This window comes from Scomber japonicus, chromosome 20, assembly GCF_027409825.1.
Source record: "Scomber japonicus isolate fScoJap1 chromosome 20, fScoJap1.pri, whole genome shotgun sequence".
NCBI classification, from domain to species: domain Eukaryota; kingdom Metazoa; phylum Chordata; class Actinopteri; order Scombriformes; family Scombridae; genus Scomber; species Scomber japonicus.
The window spans coordinates 9,923,149-9,939,800 of NC_070597.1; the positions used below are offsets into that span (position 1 = coordinate 9,923,149).

General features: G+C 40.4%; 2 protein-coding genes across 2 annotated transcripts in view; one reads left to right on the forward strand and one right to left on the reverse strand.

Moving 5' to 3' along the window:
- Positions 1 to 8,557, reverse strand: part of LOC128381633 (CDP-diacylglycerol--glycerol-3-phosphate 3-phosphatidyltransferase, mitochondrial) — a 33,405-nt gene extending 24,848 nt beyond the window's left edge. The window contains exons 1-2 of the mRNA XM_053341678.1: positions 8,435 to 8,557; positions 4,288 to 4,498 (exon numbers count right to left, since the gene is read on the reverse strand). Coding sequence (XP_053197653.1) covers positions 4,288 to 4,498; positions 8,435 to 8,550 — 327 coding nt within the window. The 5' untranslated portion in view covers positions 8,551 to 8,557. The remainder of the gene's footprint in view (positions 1 to 4,287; positions 4,499 to 8,434) is intronic.
- Positions 8,558 to 13,130: 4,573 nt separating this feature from the next.
- The window catches only part of socs3b (suppressor of cytokine signaling 3b), a 4,386-nt gene continuing 864 nt past the window's right edge, over positions 13,131 to 16,652 (forward strand). The window contains exons 1-3 of the mRNA XM_053341685.1: positions 13,131 to 13,338; positions 14,217 to 14,562; positions 14,661 to 16,652. The exon at positions 14,661 to 16,652 is cut by the window's right edge and continues 864 nt beyond it. Coding sequence (XP_053197660.1) covers positions 14,434 to 14,562; positions 14,661 to 15,227 — 696 coding nt within the window. The 5' untranslated portion in view covers positions 13,131 to 13,338; positions 14,217 to 14,433 and the 3' untranslated portion in view covers positions 15,228 to 16,652. The remainder of the gene's footprint in view (positions 13,339 to 14,216; positions 14,563 to 14,660) is intronic.

Genomic DNA, 16,652 nt, shown 5'->3' on the forward strand with positions numbered 1-16,652 from the left:
TAAGTGTCAGTATATACAAACAATAACCAACACGTGACAATTAGTAACAAACAGGATGTAATGGAGCTTGAGAAATCACGTTTCTCATCATCGATCTAAGCTATGGGGAAGTGTCAATATAAAACAAAACAGAAACAATATGTTTTAATCGCTTGTATCACGTGCATGGACACACCCTGCTACATGCATTGACCCACGGTTAAAAAAACAAAAACATAACGCACACATGACTCATCACATGACACATTTCAAGATCTAATTATATAGACCTGCATATAGAAACCTGCAGGTTGAGGAATTCACAATACGATTTCTCGGAAAGCATTAAAAGATTAAAAGAGAACCATTCTTTTATGTATTATATGTATTTTTGTCTTATCTTTATTTATTTAAAGCTACACAATGGCCTCATTTCAAGGAAAACCCCTCCTACATATGAACTGCAGTGAATTCCTGTTTTTATGTTCCTGGAAAACCTGAATAGTCTAAAGTTAGCTGAAACACAAAAGGACTCCAGTGTAGTGTGACAAGGACAGGGGTGAGGCCACGAAAAGACAGAAAGAAAGAAAAACACAATGCGAGTAAAAGTGAGAATGATTTGTAAACAAGGCTGTAAATCTGCTCATCTATGTAGCGATGTAGCGTTTGACTACTGATCACCCCCCATGATCTGGTACACATGTGACCCACGGATTAATTACAACTCATTGGAGACATTAAATAGAAGTCACGGATACTCAGCGTGTCGCCAGCAGGGATCTAATGAGTCCAAAGTGACATTTGCTGGTATATTAACATTCAGTTTAATTAGCTATCTAGCTGCTAAATGTCATCACCCCCAACCCCCAACCCCCAACCCTACCTACCCCCCCTCCCCGACCTCGTTCGACAAGCTGCACGGACAAGACGCGTAAACATGTTTGTAATTTATTGTCAAGTTTTTATGATGCGGAAACAGCTTCATGTTTTATTCAAAGCCATACTGACTTCATTTTATTCTTTCCTTTAATGTATTTTAATATTTTATTCATCTTTTGTTAGCGCTTTATTTTGTATTGTTTGTATTTATTCATTTATGTATTTATTTATACATTTTAATCGTACCTCTGGTGTTTCCTTGAGACTTATGATAGCGTTTCCTGAGTTTCCTGTTTCTAGGTTTGATGATTTATTCATTTTTGTTTGTTTTTGAATATATAAAGCGCTTTTTGTTGCACTGCAATGTCTGAAAAGTGCTATAAAAAATAAAGTTTGATTAATTGACTGATTATAAAACAACGATTGATTTGATCATTTTACTCTCAGATTGTGGACGTAGGATCGCTGCTTTTCTCCTAATCACTGTGTGTCTTGTGGAATGTGTGTTTTGTTATCATTAGGAGGCCCATTGCTCTTCCTTTGTGTTGGCTTACATCCAAAATAAGGTAGAAATTTAGAGTCTTGGGTGTGAGGGGGGGGACACTATTGAAATGTCAAAGAAATCATTTATAACAGGATGCTCTTGTATGATCCAGTGTAGGATGATAAACTATAAAAAGATGTTAGTTTAACATTTTACAGTGAGATAGAGGAATGACTTTCTCTGTGTGAGTTCTGTCTCCTTATCAATGGATAATAACTAACATTTAATCTTCAGAGTGTCCGTGCTTTCTTTCTTTCTTTCTTGTCTCGAGTGTTTTAGCAGCTATTCCACGACACAATGTTTAAAAGGAAGAATATTGAACTTTAACATTTGAGTATTGAATATTTTGGACATCTTGAGGCTTGCTTTAAGTGTTTTACAGATAAATGGAAAGCAAAGTTATATTTATGCCCCCCCCTCCTCCTTCCTCCTTTCTGCTGTGACTCAAAGCCGTGATATGATCAGAACCATGTGTTCTGTGATCTATTGCACCCCTATATCTTACAAAGTTAAATGTGCAAAATGGAAAAAACAAAAAAAAAACACATCAACACTAATTCATGCTTTGGATTTAACACAATCCACCCTCATGCCTTTCTCTCATCCTGTGTACACCCTCACTATGTATCACTTGGAGTTAATACGCTTTTATTTTGATCTTGGACTAAAATATGTGGATATATTTTACACACAACACTGTTTTATCTCTGAGATCTCTCATAACATCCCATTTATAAATGTATTCCTACAGGATGAAGGGTTAGAGTTGGGGTTAGTTCATAAAAACTCAACCTCAGGGTTCAGGAGCAGGGTTATTATAGTTAACGAAAACCAAGACTAAAACTTTCATCTTTTTCAGCTTCTACAATCAAGGCTTTCTCTTAATACCTGAAAAACTAAACTAAGACTAAAACTAAATAAAAACTAAACTGAAACTAGTCAATTCCTTCAAAATAAAACCAAACTAACACTTGTCAATTCCTTCAAAATAAAACCAAACTAAAACTAGTCAATTCCTTCAAAATAAAACCAAACTAAAACTAGTCAATTCCTTCAAAATAAAACTAAACTAAAACTACTAAATCACTTGATGAACTAACTGAAACTAAAATAAAATAAAAAAGCAAACTGAAAAAACTAAAAATTAAAGAAGATTTCAGAACTATAATAACCTTGTTCAGGAGTGCTTGGTGGATATGTAGGTTGATGTACAATAAGGGTAAAAGAACACGGCGTTAAGGTGAGAAAGGAGGATACGCGGCTAATCCTGGCTGACCTGGATCCAGTTTGGATCAGTAGGCTTACTGACGTTACGTTCTGACTTCCTGAACGCTTATGGAGCCTTTAACAAGAGGAGAACAGGCAAAACAGACAAACTGAGAGCATTAATTATTAAATCAAAAGCACAATTAGGTTTTTTCCCCTCCTCAGCTGCCCCTCCCTCCCAGGGTTCTTATCTATTGTTATTGTAGCTGGTAAAAAACATTTTTGGAATTGGATGAGACGCGTCACTTTACAGCCGAACAATTAACTTTTGTGAGCTGCAATTTGCTCCTCTGCCAACTCCAGGTGTTGAGTAAACGATCGGAGTCTGCTGGGAAAGAATTATACTTCCTCAATCAGGGTTTGGCGATCGTTCTCTATTTCCAGATCCTCCAGTTGTAGCGGTGAGGTTGGCGTTAAGTCACAGCACGTGTCTGTTTGTCTCTGTGTGGTGTGACTGTATTACAGCATCACGTTCAGTTTAACGTTATTATCTTTAACCCCTTACACAGGCAGGAGTCGAAAATGAGATGTAAAAAAAAAACAGAATTTGATGTTACTACTTTCTCATCATTTCCACAAATATTTTTATATATATTTTGGATTTTATGAGTTGTATCTCCACCAGGATATGTAAGAAGGTATAAAAATAGTCATAATGGTAAACAATTAAATGTTTTATGTGATAACGAGAAATGCTTTCCTTGATCATTAATGTCACACATACTAGTTTCTAAACTGATTTTGTCCTTTCTATCAAAGTATAAACCTACCACAAGCTTCAATTCTACCAATTCAAGGCACATACAACTGAACAACGGGGCGGCTGTGGCTCAGGAGGTAGAGCGGCCGTCCTCCAATTGGAAGATTGGCAGTCCAGGCTCCTCCAGTCCACATGTCGATGTGTCCTTGGGCAACCCCAAATTGCTCCCGTTGCTGCGCCAACGGTGTATGAATGAGAATGAATGGTTAGATTCCCCTGATGAGCAGGTTGGCACCCTGCGTGGTAGCTCCTGCCATCAGAGTATGAATGTGTGTGAATGGGTGAATGACATGTCACGTAAAGTGCTTTGAGTGGTCGCAAAGACTAGAAAGGCGCTATATAAGTACAGTCCATTTACCATTTACCATTTACCATAACAACCACCGTAACTACTCCTAACAGGGTGTTAAAGAGTCTGTATCTCCTGGTACAGGTTGCCTGTTTAAATCATGTGCATAAGGTTAATAACTCTTATAGAGCACAGAGCAAAGTGTTGGTGAGCAGGCGTGTGATGGACGGAGGTTCAGGATATCAGATTCACAACAAACCGGTTTGTAATTAAGGATTTAAAGTAATTTTGTCGCTTGTGTTGATTAACAGGGCTCAGCGGGCGGAGATGTCGCTCCGCTAGAAACCTCTGTAAATGTACAGTAGAGCGCAGACTTCAAGAGATAACACGTGAGCTCCAATCAAGTACTTCCTTCATGCCCTCTTACCTATTTGTTACATATGATACAGAGCTTCTGTGGAAAGTTGTTGCTTGTTTATCAGATGTATCGAGCCAAATAGTTTCAGTCATGTTTTTGTTTCGCTCCATTTCAGCTGAACCACAAACTTTGATTTCAAAAGCGACACCAACCTTCATGGTTTGGTAGAACTGGTCCGGTGAGGTGAGAATGTGGATGTGGGTGCCGGGCACCCGGAAAGCGGGTACGTGCTCTGCCATCCATCGGAAGTGGGTGCAGAGGCCGTCTGTGCCCTGAGCTCCGGCTGACCCGGTGGGCCTGGAGACGCGTCGGGGGGCTGGGTCGGCTTCAGCCAGTAAAGGAGCGAGCAGCAGCATGGAGGACCTGCAGGAGACGAGAGGAGCAGAACAGGAAGTGGGTTTAGTGTTTGGTGAAGATGAGATTTTAGCTACCGTCTTTACTTATATCTGATTTGTTTTAATACATAACACATCAGAGTGATTGGCAGCAATTCAGTGTTATTACAATCACCTTTTGTTTATTCCTTAATTGAATCAGGACTACAGGTGCAAATGAGCAGTGTATCTAACTGCGGCACATTCATATTTATATTATTACAGTGTCAGTTTACTAATGTGCACAGTGCCCTTTAAATAAACACCTAAGATATATTAATTATTCCAAAGAAATTATATTTAAACAGGACAGAGTTTACAGACGTGCTATCAGCTGTGTGAGGGTACCTTATTAGTTTCACAGGTGTTGGGTCATAACTAAATTGGATAAAAATGAAGATTGAAGCTGATGATGGTGCTCAATAAAAAGTTAAAAGATCATTTAAAAGTTAGTATAATTCTTCCTGGAGGAAAGTTAATGTTTGGTACCAAATCTCATAATGTAAAGAATGCATTAGGCTTCATCCTGTGACCACCGTGAATGTCTTTAAATCAATCAATCGGTTGTATTTAAAGTGTAAAATCACCCTGCAGCACGGCCCCGATACACTTTACAGTTAAAGAGACACAGGACAAAAAAATATAAAAATTAAAATAAAACAACTGCATTAAAAGTTTAAAGTTTTAAGGTAGTGAATAAAGGCATGTTTTAAAGATTTCAGTCCATTTCACAGATAAGAGGCACATTAAGGAAACAACTTGTTGAGATATCTTATTTTTAGAGTAACCGAATGACTGACCTTTATTCAGCCGTGACACTAGCATGACTAAAATATGTGACGTTTCGAGTAAAAAACAAGTACATGTAGTGAAATCAAACTATTATTGTTTATTTCGTGGTCTGTTAAGTCGCCTCCAGAGCCAAGATGCAACTTCCAGTAACTAAAAAGAAAAATTAGAACAGATTGGGCTCATCGGGAGGAGGGGGGGCGTTTAAAGAGACAGGAGCTAAAACGGCTTGTTTCAAACGTAGGCTGAACTGAGGGGCCAGTATAAAGATAAATAAAGATGTTTTGTAACTGTATCTATCGTGTTATAATCTAATAGAGCCCCATTGATATAAATGTAAACCTATAAATGAGCATGATGTGTCCTCTTTAACATCGAGCCTGTTTTTTCTTTGTCCTATAATTCACCCCTAACACCACCACAAGCTGTTTTGGTGTCTGCCATGCGATCGCGCAATTCGGTCTGACAATGTGGCCACGACCAATAAAGAGAGGGTGGAGTGTTAACCTCAGACATGACTGTGACCCTCGGGCAGATTGTCAGAAGTCATCCTGCTGCATTCTTTCATATGCTGTGCTTAAAAGTGTATCTTATATAATCATTACCACCACTAAAAAACACAAAAAAAATAAAGAAATGATCCGAAAAGACACAAACATGTATAATTCACAAGGTCTGGAACCCACCCCGCTTAAAAAGTACGGGTGGGTTAGGGTTTAAAACCCGCACGGAAATCAAAAGGACACAAGAGTTGTATTTAAAACCAGTAAAACACATGTCAGGGCGCTTCTCCCAAAGCCACCGTGCTGAGTTGTAACTTCTGGGACAAACACCAAAAAGAGGCAACGAGGGGACTTCCCTTGTTGTTTGGGATCATAAACATGCATATCATTCAATAAGTCATTACAACTGCAGTACGAGATAACTGCCCCGTGCTTTAAAGGCTGGATTATCTGTGTAGGTTGGGTTTTTTTTTTTTTTTTACAGCGGTGCAAATTACAAACGTTATCTAAAGAGGAATATACGAGGCTTGATAGTAGACTTATGTAATGTTCAGCTCAACCCTTTTTTAACAGTTTTCTGTTGTAATGATAAGACAGCGCATATATGTGTATGTGTGTGTGTGTGTGTGTGTGTGTGTGTGTGTGTGTGAGGAGATAAAAGGGGACATAGTAAAAATGATGTGTAACCACTGTTCTGGCTTTTCATTTGAAGACTGGAAGCAATAAATATTTATAAAACTCCAACCGTAACCCCTCGGGCTATAGCGGAATAAAAGCCTCCATAAAAGCCTCTAAAGTACCTAAATTAATCCTTGACATAGATATGAAGAGTTAAGGACAAAGGTCAGAGTAGATTTGTTAATATTGAGTTTTTTAACTTCTTGTTTTATGGGTTCTGGAGTAAGAAGAGCTGTGAATTGATGGCTGTCCTTTAGGAGCCTTTAACGTGGTCAGATTTAATGAGGTTAGAGGCTAAGTTAATAATACAAGGCTCCGGCTAGTAACTGAAATAGAAAAGAGCTGTTTACTTTGGTATGTGACTGCACCACATCCCTCCTGATTTGAAGCATGTGATAAAAGAAGAGAAGAAAAAAAAAGAAAAGAAAAGGCAGGCTCTTTCTCGCTCTTCATCATGATTCAACACAATTCAGAGTTACCCAACTGGAAACTTTCATCATCTCTTTACATCTCTTCACTTTGAAAGATTAACATCCTCGTTCTTCTCGAGTGATACTAAGTCAGTGAGCGAACTTGAAATGCTGGTCTTTGCTTTCTTTTGTAGATCTGAAGAGCAAGTACTCCCCTTTACTGAAGCTAAAGTACCAATACAGCAATTTAAATAATACAAATAAAAGTCCTGCATGAAACATTATACTGCAGTAAAAGTACATAAGTATTATGAGTGATGTCGTTAAAGTATTACAGTTAAAGTAGTTGTTTGGTCCCTCTGACTGATATATTATTATATATGACATCATTAGATTATTAATAGTGAAGCATCAGTGTTAGAGCAGCATGTTACTGTTGTAGCTGCTGGAGGTGGAGCTAGTTTACACTACTTTATATACAGTTAGCTAGTTTACACTACTTTATATACGGTTAGCTAGTTTATACTACTTTATATACAGTTAGCTAGTTTATATTACTTTATATACAGTTAGCTAGTTTATATTACTTTATATACAGTTATCTAGTTTATACTACTTTATATACAGTTAGCTAGTTTATACTACTTTATATACAGTTAGCTAGTTTAGTCCAGTGGTTCCCAACCTAGGGGTGGGGCCCCTCCAAAGGGTCACCAGATAAATGTGAGGGGTCATGAGATGATTTAATGGGAGAGGAAAGAAGAAATAACAAAGTTCTGAATCACAAATCTGTTTTTAGTTTTGGGACTTTTTCGCTAATCTTTGATTTTTGGTGAAATATTGGATCATTTAAACATTTATTGAAGTGAAAGCATGTGAGAAGTTTAGAGAGAAAAATCACTATTTGGTCGAGCTGTTAACAACTCATAGACATCTGAAATGTGACCTGACAACAAACTGCTTTAAAAGCTTGTTATTTTATCCATTGGGTCCAATCTTCATCTGAAAAGTAACTAAAGCTGTTAAATAAATGTAGTGGAGTATAAACTATAATATGTCCCTTTGTAATGTAGTGTAGTAGAAGTATAAACTTTATACTTTAAAGTAGCTTTAAAATGGAGACAGTCACGTTCAAGCACCTTAAAGTTGTTCTTAAAGTAAATGCACTTGACAGGTCAGGGCAGGTTTCAGGTTTCTTCACAATGTTACACAACAAACATCAACAGGGACATAATGTGCAGCTCCTCACTTTGGGAAACCTCTTCTTCTTCTGAGGGTCAGACACTGTTTGTAGCATCAGGAGCTGCTGGAGGGGAGGGGAATGACCTTGTTGGTTTTACCCTCCAAGATAAAGCAGCAGTGAGCAACTAAACTAAACATCTTGCAGAGTTTGAGTCCAGACAGCAGCAAAGTAAACGCTGGTGTCCGATAATGGAAGCATTTAGCAGCAGCAACACTAACTTTAGCATCTGGGCTTCATGTCAGACACACCGAGTGGCTTTCTGCAGCTTTATCCGCATGTGTGAAGCCCTTTGCGTCTCTTACCCGCCTCTCCTGTCCCGGGTACGGAAGAGTCGGTCGGATATTCGGGTGAACACTCCGGCGACGGCCGGTGTGTACACGGAGTACACCAGCCTCCTCCAGGACACGGGAGCCGCCATTGCTGCTGCACCGTCTGCGACTTTGAATGATAAACTTTATCGACACAGACTCTTGTGCACAGAGCTCTGAAGAGTCAACAGACCTCAATGACATTAGTGCAGGGAGCAGGGTAAATGCACATAGGAAGGGTAAATGCACATAGCATGGGAAGGGTAAATGCACATAGGAAGGGTAAATGCAGTCAATTAATTAAAATTTAAGTTAAAATTAAAGTTTAAGTTAACCCTCCTGTTGTCATCCTGCAATTTTAGTCCTCCTGACCTGGTTTGGTTTGATTTTATAAAGAATAAAGTTTAAATTATAACCCATTTTTGTGTTAAATCGTTTTAGCCGACTTCAACTTATTACAACAGGTTTTTTTCCACATATTTTACACAGCTTTAAAGTGTCAAGAGACCTCAATGATGTTTGTACATAGGCAGGGTAAATGTATAGGGCAGTCAGACAGCTAATTAAAATTAAGGTTTAAGTTAAAAAAGATAATTAAAAGAGGTAAGGTAAAGAAGCAAGGTCTTTCCAGCAGTTTCTAATGAAGGACAGACACTGCATTTGAAAAAAAGAAGGTATTGCATTTAATCAAAAACAGATATGTAACAGCATGTTTTACCAGGATTTTTTTTTTAAATAAACATAACAAAGCAAGGTGTTTGTGTAACTTTGAGTTTATTTGCACAGGTCGAAATCAAACCAATACAAACAAGAAAATGAAAGTGATGTGCAGAAAAAGAGAGTGGGAGTCTTACTGATTAACTTCATCTAGCTGATATGAACACGAACATACAAGAAAAACAAAATCAGACTATTAAGAATGTAATATGATATAAAAAGTAAGGATAAATTAAAACAGAAAGGAATAATAAAGAGTATAAAAACACATTAGACTACTGCTTAGACTGCAGTAAGTAATCTAAAAACATCTAAATAATTAAGAAAAACAATATACTACTAATTATTCATCTTGATTTTTTGTTTTTATGTTGAATTAAATGCGACCTCATGTGATCAGCCTGCAAACAGATGTGCAACTTCAGTTTCTTGTAATGTCATATCAGTCAAATTTACCGTGAAGACACCCTAAAGATAACCACGTGTGCACATCTTACCGGAGGCACACAACATTGCTCTGCATATGCATATCAGCTAACACACATTTGATCTTTGCCCTCTGTAGCTATTACTGTCGAAGGTGTGACCTCCGTTTTTACCACAGGTTTGCATTCATGCAGCAAGGAGCATGAAATATATGCAGGTTTTTGTTCCACCTAAATGACTCTTGAGTCCTTCTCAGCATGAACTTGATAAGCATCATATGTTGCAGTATACTGCCAGTGGAGTGAACTAGTTATATGTAACAGCGTTAAGTAATTTAATTCCAAAATAAAGGTAATTGTAATCCATTACAGCTACTGATGAAAATGTTTGTGATTACAAAGGCAGTTACATCTGAAGTCAGACCTTTAAGATTTTGCTCAGGAGGGTTTTTTCCTCTTTTTTTATTATTCAACATGCTACTGAATACATATGTTGCTGTTTTTAATTATTTGAAATCAATATGTTTCTATAGTTTGCTTATTTGGAGCATGCATGGTGCTTACATGGAGTCACAGTATCAATTAAACCCACTTTATTCATTAAATATCTTTATTTTATATTCCAAAATCTACATGAACTAATGAAAACATTTTCAAATGAGAGATAAATGTTGCTTTATAAGAAATGATCTCCCTTATAAATCATGTCAGTATCCTTGTAAAAAACACCTGAACTCAGATTTTGGTGCTTAATGGGTACACTTACCCTAACAGTAATAAGTTATACGTACATTACATATGTACATTACATTATGATGTAATAAACAATGTAACTAGTAATCTGTAATCTACCTTCCCTTCCCTGTAATGCGGTAATGACACTATTGTTAAGGCAGCACAATAGTTGGAAGCAAGTGAAAGTTCATGAATTATTAATATTAGAGCTGCAATTCATGAACTAATCAATAACTCACCAACTATTAATCACCAACCATTGTAATAAGCTATAAACCCCTGATTAGTATTGATGTTGTTGTTACAGTTTACATGTCGTTATCTTTTCTATATCAGTTATCTCATCTATCCTTGAACACAGCTACATAATTTGTTTATTTTCATTGTGCCCAGCTCGTTCATTGTGCAGGAATGTTTTTGTTTATCACTGCCGGTGGAGACTGACGAGAAATCAGTCTGCAGGAATCCTGAGGCACTTTTCCTTTTGCTGCTAAGTACACTTCATTTCACCACATGTCAGACAGAAATATTGCACTTTTCACTCCATTTATCTGTGTTTAAGCAAAATAAAACTAAAAAGGGCAATACAATGAATAGTTATAACGTGCATTAAACTATCCAACAGTTAGTTAAAGTTTAGGAACAGCTCAACTGTGCAGCATTAAAATGTCATAATACTCCAAAAATACATCATATAATGCTGACAGAGGGCGTTCTGCACAATGGGCACTTTTAATATCTTCAGTTACAATAACTGCATATTTTTAAAAAGTCTTTGCATGCAGGATTTCTGACTATAATGAAGTGTTTTTCTTGTTCAGGCTTTGAAGTAGAGCAGTATTCCCGTAGCTGGTTGTTGCTCAAGAGCACTTACAGTAAGTTGGACACTTCCTGACATGACATGTGGACCCGAGGGACCTTATCTGCACCCGAGGGGCCTTAAAATCAGCCAGTAAATGACACGTTTATCATCTGGGTTATAATTTTAAAGCCTGACCTGAAAATCTGAAAATGGATCTTTAGACTGTTACGGTGAGGTTTTACTGATCCAGTACAAGAAACAGGTAATAAATAAATGAAATGAATAAAAACTAATTAAAACAATATATATCTACAGCATATGATACACATAACAATACATCACACATACTGTTTAGTTGATTGTATTTTGCACTTTATGATACTTTCTATTTCTACTTAACTCTTCAGAGGTAAATATTAATAACCTTTTTTAACTCCATAGTTTTTTATTTGATAGTTATAGTTACTGTCACTTTGAAGATTAACAAAAATACACAAGTGCTATAAAATATGACGATGCATTGTCTAGATTAAACAAACGAAGCACTTAAAATCACTGCAGCACTTTGACCATCTATAAATGCTGCTTGCATGTGAATGCATCAGTAATAACAATCAATAATGTGATATAATAATATTACACAATATAAAGCAGAGTGAATACTTCTACTTGATCCATAAAACTCCTTAACATACAGATTTCCCCTTTTTTTATCCCCTTATGGAGTTTTAAAGTTTCTACAAACAACTTTATTCCACTTTCTGGTTCATTGAACATGTGTGTACATCACATTTATCCAAAATTCAACCTGACATATTTGGTGTGTCTGGAAACTCTGGGATCTCTACTCGAGTAAAAACACATTTCTGTGGGTTTGGACAGAGTTTGGCTGGTTAAGGTTAAGTATTTTTACATGTTATTGCTACTTTTGCCAGATCTGCATATGTCTTCCACCCTTTAATATTTGTGTGAATGAATATTGTGCAAAGGTAATTAATCAATCAAACAAAACAAACAAAAGATAAATAATAATAATAAGATAAAACAAAATGATGAAATACTACATCAAATAAATAGGCTAGATAATAAAACAATAAAATGATAATAAATAACAAAATTAGCCCATGTAACTTTTGTCCTCCTGGGTGGGTCAAAACTTTTTGCTTTATGAAGCATAAGGTATAAATTATCACCCAATTCTGTGTTAGACCTTTTTAGCCAGTTTTAGACATTTTTTGGGGTAAATTATGGCCAAGAAGCCACATTTAGAGAAACTACATGTTGTTCAGTTACTGTCTGTCAAAGTTGACCTGAGGACACCAGGAGAGTTCAATAGTGCAACAAACCCAACTTTAAGGTAGTATAGTGACTTTAGACTTCTTAAATGGGGTCTGGGGTCCCTGAGGAGGCAAAAAAGCTGAATACTTTATTTTCACTATTACTCCATCCATAAGTGACACAATGACAAGATGATGGCTTTTACACACCATCTGTTATAAAACATCTAAAATATTATGAAATAGGGGAGCAGGTGAGGGTTCAATTTGTGTCAGTTCAGAAAAAGAGTCCTAAATACTCTGTAGGCTAAAAGCAAGTCTTCATGTTACACCATATGTAAAATACCATCTATATCTGCAAGGTAAAGGTTCCCTCATTTTTGCAGATTTTTTAGTGTTTAGTGTTGCGCCACATGTGGAGCTTTTTAAACATGTTCACCTTGTCGGGACGGGAACCCACCACTACCAGGAAACAGTCCTACGAAAGGTCACGCTGATTAGTTATTGGCAATCTGCCATGAGGGAGCGCTCGAGCCACGGATGTATTATAAGATCATGGTTTGCGCGGGCACGTGAGTCCCGAGCCCGTGCCTGACTGCCTGCGTGCGTGCGTGCTCGCGGGGCGGTGCGCGTGCGTGTGTTTACTGGAAGAGCCTCTGAGCGCAGGAGGCGGAGCTTCACTGGAAACAACCTCCAGTAACCTTCCTCCACACACGGACAGGGTTCCTCCGGCAGGCAGATACCACCAGCGCTACATTCCTCCGGTCAGGACACAAACCCGCACACTTTTTCTGGATACTTTTTTTTTTTTTTTTCACTTTTGGGGGGGGGATTTTAATGCCTGAGTTAATAATTTCTCTAGCACTACTCTCGGGTAGTTTGCATATCTTGTGGTGCTTTTGCGACGCGCGCCTGCGGTGCGGGGCTGCACATATCCGCAAGGTAAGTTAAAAAAAAAGAAGAGAGAGACCATAATGATAATAATAATAATAAAAATATATAATAAGAATATGTTTTTATTTGCATAGCGCTTTTCATTCACAACATTTTAGAAAATCATAGTTACATCTCACGCGCTGTGAGACTGCTCGGGCTCTTGGTGCAGTGCAGACGGAGGCTGCTGGAAGTCTAACATTTTGGGTTGTTTTGCTGTATTTGTGTGTCTGTGTGAATATTGGACCGACTCTCTGTGCTTGTTACGGCGCCTCCTGCTTCAACCCTCTCTCTCTGTCTCTCTGTCTCGCTGTCCGGCTCTAAGCCCGGCCACCGGGGGATCAACCCCAGACAAGACGGGACACCTTTTTAGTCACAGTGTAACCGGAGAATGGGACCACTGTGGCGCAACCGAGCTGGAAATAAGGAGTTATTTATTGAAAGAGAGAGTGGGGGGGAAGGGAAAAAAGCGCGCTGGACTCTCTGTCTCTCTCTCTCTCTGTCTGTCACCCTCTCTCTCTCTCTCTCTCTCTCTCTCTCTCTCTCTGTGACCCCGTTTCTGAAGTCCCTTGTTGCGGTTCGCCCGGTCGAAGACAATTGAAAGCAATCAGGATCCAGTTGCTGTCTGGCTGCACGGTGCAGGCAGCAGCAGCAGCAGCGAGCTCATTCATTTAAACTAAATATAACTCGCCTACTCGCCGTGCAGTCAGTCTCGCCTTGTGCATTTGACAGAGTTGTAAACGGAGAGCTCTCCGGTGAGGCAAAGAAGACATTTATTTATGAATGGGTGTAAATTTGAGAGATTTTTGATTGCATGTGATGTGTGCATCAGTTTATGCATAGATTGAAATGTCTAATCTGTCCTCCATCCTCCCCTGCCTCTCCAGCTGTGTGTAGGTGCTCTCTCCCAGCCCCTCTCTGGATGCATCAGACTCCTCTGCCCCGGGGCCCTGGACCCGGTGTGTGACCCCGCCGCCCTCACCCCTTCCCCCCTCTCCTTCCTCTCCCTCGGCCCCCAGCTCCTTTCCACCTGTCTGCTTCGGCGCTCCTGCTCTGGGCCCCCTGCCTCTCGGCCGGCGTGCAGAGGCAGGGGGCCATGGCGCCATGGTAACCTCCGGTGGACACAACCCCCTCGCCATGAGCAGCGGGACCCCTTCAGAGGGCAGGGTTCAGGGGTCGAACTTTACCCCACATCACTACAAACCCTTCAGTTCGCATGCACACTACCAGCAGGTGAGTCTCACCTGAGGTGACAAATCTGAACTTTCACCCCTTCCGAAAAGCGTAATATCACCTAACGTCACCGTTTTCTCTCTCGTTGCCTGTTTCAGGTGATGCGTGCTCTGCGTAAGCTCCAGGAGAGTGGGTTCTACTGGGGGGCTGTTGGCGGACGAGAGGCCAGCTCCTTGCTACGCTCTGAGCCCCCGGGCACCTTTCTGATCCGTGACTCCTCCGACCACCACCACTTCTTCACCCTCTCTGTCCAGACGACCCGCGGGACCAAGAACCTGCGCATCCACAGCGAGGGAGGCGGCTTCTTCTTACAGCCGGACTCTCAAAGCACCCAAGAGCCCCCGCAGTTCGACTGTGTGCTGAAACTCATAGCGCACTACATGGGGAAGGGGCCCGACGCCACGAGGAGCAGAGAGGGAGCGTGTGGTGGTGGGGGGGACTCGGAGGCTGCAGACATGAAAGGACGCAGCGTGTATCTGATCCACACAGGCGGAGAGAGGATTCCCTTGGAGTTGCGTCGACCCCTCTCGAGCTCTCTCTCATCCCTGCAGCACATGTGCAGGAGGACCCTGAATAACAGAGGAGGCCTGGGGGGGTCTGAGCGAGCCGAGCAGCTCCCGCACACACTCAGAGACTTCCTAGAGGAGTACGATGCCCCCATATGACTGACAGGAACTGCAGAGGTTCCCCAACACATGGACCAGACGCCTGGAGGAAGGCACAGACCAGTTCTGTGCAAATCAGATACTGACCTGAGTTAAGCCGCCAGAAATCAGTGAGGTCTGAAATCAGCTGTTCCCAGATCTGTTTCAACACTGACAGCCATCGTCTCCCTCTGACCCGAGGGTGAGGGGTGGGTGGGATGGGATGAGGAAGTGTGATTTGGGTAACCACGGATACCTCGTCCGTCCTTCCTTGCAAAAAAACAAAAAACAAACTGACCACTAACTAGTGTGAGTGGCAGATGAAACCAGAGGTCAAAGGTCAATGTTTTCTATGACTGACTTAGACGCAGAGCAGAGCCTCGTAGAAGATTAACCCGATTGGTCGATATTAACGATGAATACACACCACCTGTGATCCTGGTGGGGTTAAAATGTGCTTAAGACGAAAACCTCTCCGCTCCTCCGACATGCCTGACATTTACAACACTTTGGATCACTGGACACAGAGAAAAGACGACAAGAGAACAGGAAAGCTCAGAGAGGGTGAAAGAGAGAAAGAGAGAAAGAAAGAAAAGGGGGGCAGGGGCAATAGAGGAAAGGCAAAGTCCACAAGAGGGGCAGAAAACGTACAGTGTTTGTGTGTGTCTGAGTGTGTGTGTGTGTGTGTGTGTTGTGGTGGTGGTGATGCACACATTTCCATCGCTGCTTCCCGCAAATGTTGCCTCATAGAGGGGAGTGGGGTGGTCATGCACGCTATCTCCACTCACACACACGCACACACACACACACACACAGGTGCTGCAAAGCCCACATGTAGGTTTTTGCTAGCGTGGGAACAAAAGAGAGGAGAGAGGAGGGAGAAAAAAAGCATTACAAAGCATCTTTTCCCCCCCTCCGCTGTTTGTGTCTCGGTTCTCCTTCATTACCGATTCCTTACCCTCCCTCCCTTCTTTCTTTTCTTTTCTTTTTTTTTGTGTGTGTGTGTGTGTGTGTTTCGGAGCTGCATGTGCGCTTTGACAGTGACAGAAAACAGGCTGCTGTTGCTGAGACAAAAGCCTTGGCAAGGGACCAAACAAAACAGTAGAACTTATTTTTATCCAGACTGGCTGGAAAAATGTCAGCGACACTGTAAAGCTCCTTTGGGGGAATGATGATGATGGTGATGGTGATGATGATGATGATGATCCTAGAGATTGGGGGCAGGGGGAGAGTGGGAAGAGGGAATGAACGAAGGAGACAGAAGAGCGGGAAATGGGATTAGGAAAAAGGAAACTGAATAGGACAGAGTGGTAAGGAGGAGGAGGAGGGGGGCTAGGGTAGAGGGGAAGGAGAAAGGGGAGGAGACATACTGGTATAGAGCTAAACAAAAACATTGACGTGATTGATGCTTCAGACTTAAGAGGAAGTGATAAAACTCAACAGGAC